At 29.0% G+C, this 2499-nt stretch overlaps 1 protein-coding gene across 1 annotated transcript; it reads right to left on the minus strand.

The window, feature by feature from the left end:
* Positions 1-361: 361 nt before the first annotated feature.
* Positions 362-767, minus strand: LOC108687042. The gene is made up of 2 exons (XM_018192640.1): positions 692-767; positions 362-616 (listed from the first exon to the last, which is right to left on the minus strand). The coding sequence occupies exons 1-2, from the start codon at positions 752-754 to the stop codon at positions 362-364; spliced, it is 318 nt and encodes a 105-aa protein (XP_018048129.1). The 5' UTR covers positions 755-767.
* Positions 768-2499: the final 1732 nt, after the last annotated feature.

Below are 2499 nucleotides of genomic sequence, written 5' to 3' on the forward strand. Positions count from 1 at the left end.
AAAAAAAAATGCTTTCATGGTTTGTTTACAAATCGTAATAATATTACCTCTTTGTATTTATTCTCTCTCATAATATTTGTGTATAACCCAACATATTCATCTTGTGTTAAATTAACTCAAAAATTACGAACCATTTGAGATGTGCGATTTATGTAAAATTTGACATATTTTTTCCAACAGTGTACGAATATTTGTAATTAGTTTTTTAACGAAAGGTTTGAGAAATTATATTTATCCATATTTAAGGGTTTGATACATCTTTATTGCTATTCAATTTAGATTTGTTTACATGGACAATTTAGATACTACTCTAAGTAACAGTTTATCTTATTGAATAGTGTAATTATAGTTATATAATTTTCTAATAAAGTTTTGACATTTTATCATAGATTCCATCTAAAGTTGAATTTTCAAATTTGTTGTAATTTCCATTCTGGATTAAATTTTCGAATTCAAATGGAATTGAGTCCATGATGTCGCGTCTTTTTCTACCTGTGGCTGGGGTGGTGGTAGTGGTGGTGGTGGTGGTGGTGGTGGTGGTAGTTGTTTTACGGCATCGGCGTTTACAACAACACTTTTTACATTTCCTTGATTTTGTTTTAAAAAAGAAGGATTCCTTCGCACAGAATAGAGAACATCGTTATTTTTCGAAAATTCATTGATAAATGCTCATGTTTGAATTAAAACTTACGGATTCCTGGAACAGGGCACACACCACAATCGTCAAGATCAAGAACACCACTGATAGTCTCATATTGCAATCTTGCGCTGCTAATCTTGCACTGTAAATGCTTGCGTCGAGTAGCATATTTATACTGTGCCGCTGAGCAAACAATTTATTTGTTAAACATTGACAACGAATATGGTACACACCTGTTTTGCCATTTGTCGTAGCTCATTGTTAAATATATTTCGTATAACGAGAATAATGACAACGCATCAATATGTTCCGCATTCTTTTAGGCATATGTCGCTGATATGATATAATTGTTACATGCGGATAAGTATATTCAAATGTATTCCGGGAAAAAACATTGACTTTTAAAATTTTAAAAAAAGATGAACAGGTATTTGTTAGGTCATATTTTTAAATTTCTGTTTTTCTTTAAATATATATAAAAATAATAAAAGCCCTAGTAGGAATTGACTATCGGCGAGGTTACTGGTCTAATTTTTATATGTTAATATACAAGATATGATTCTAAAAGGAATAATGGGATGATGAGCAATGAGTCAAGATCTTATAATATAGTATTATTACAGTACGGAATGACTATTAAATACAGATACAAATATATTGGCGGTGTACTGTCTCAATATTGGACATTTGATACATTGAATTTGGGTACAGAACATCGAAAATGTAATGAAAATGTACTATCAATACTACTATTCAATATTGATCAACACATTGGACTAGTACCATATCATTGTTTTTTAAATACTGGACCAGTATTTAAAAAACAATGATATGATTGAAACAATGATATTGAAATTGGAAACTCATTTTTCAGTACAGGATCGGTACTTTGCCAAAAATTGAATATCGTCTGAATTCTCACTTGGAAGATTAAATTGGAAGATTGTTATCGGCATTGTAGAATACTAAAGTTTGTGCATAAACAAATTTGGTATCCAACGGTCCTTGAATATCCTTGAATCTTGGAATTATACTGTATTTTATATATTTTATATATTTTATATATTTTATACTGGAAAATTCTTAGAAAATTCCTGAAATTTCAGGACTTGTCTAGAATTTATCATTCTTTATAAAAAAATCAGAGCGTGAAAAAAGAAAAAAAAAAGAAGAAAAATTGTGTTTGGGTATAAGTCCTCTTTTAACCTGGCTAGGTCAGGGCATGAGCTAGATCGGATATGTCTCGACACATTGATCTCTTTAACGTTTAAAATTGTTATTAATTTGATTAAAATTTTAATAAACATAATTTTCTTATGATTCTGAATATTTTATTTGTGATTTTTATTTAGTGGGAGATCCGTTGTGTCTTATGAAGTATTTTTAGATTTAGGTACTTGATACTTTACCAACTAGATCACGCTTTAAAGATGCAATAAATTACGAATAGAAAATGAGAAACTTGAATTTAATATCTAAAATAGAACATAAATAGTAGACAAATTGTTTGTGTTGACGGAATGTTTGATATTATTTATAAAGCAATAAATAATATTGTTCCAAATTTGTTAGCGTTTTAATGCATTCTTATGGGAAGTTCATGCCGATGTTAAAGGAAAATTGAAACGCAGAAAATTTTAATTTAATAAATGTATATTAAAATTTAAATTTTAATCGGCACGAACTTTCCGGACAATCCAATAGAATCCTAACTTAAATATAAAGCATATAATAATGTGCAAATTGATGAAAATTAATCGATGGGAAAAATCCTGGAAAAATTACAATTTTTACCTGGAATGTTCTGGAATTATCCTTGAATTGATTAGCCATATTTTGCTAGACATCATGATAAATAA

This window comes from Atta colombica, unplaced genomic scaffold (genome assembly GCF_001594045.1).
Source record: "Atta colombica isolate Treedump-2 unplaced genomic scaffold, Acol1.0 scaffold102, whole genome shotgun sequence".
Classification (NCBI taxonomy): Eukaryota; Metazoa; Arthropoda; class Insecta; order Hymenoptera; family Formicidae; genus Atta; species Atta colombica.

Bases quoted from the DNA above. Each gene is read 5' to 3' on its own strand.
- LOC108687042 (XM_018192640.1), bottom strand. From the start codon at position 754: ATGAGACTATCAGTGGTGTTCTTGATCTTGACGATTGTGGTGTGTGCC. The intron at 617-691 runs GTAAGTTTTAAT...TTCTGTGCGAAG, and splicing joins GTGCCCTGTTCCAGGAATCC to GAATCCTTCTTTTTTAAAAC.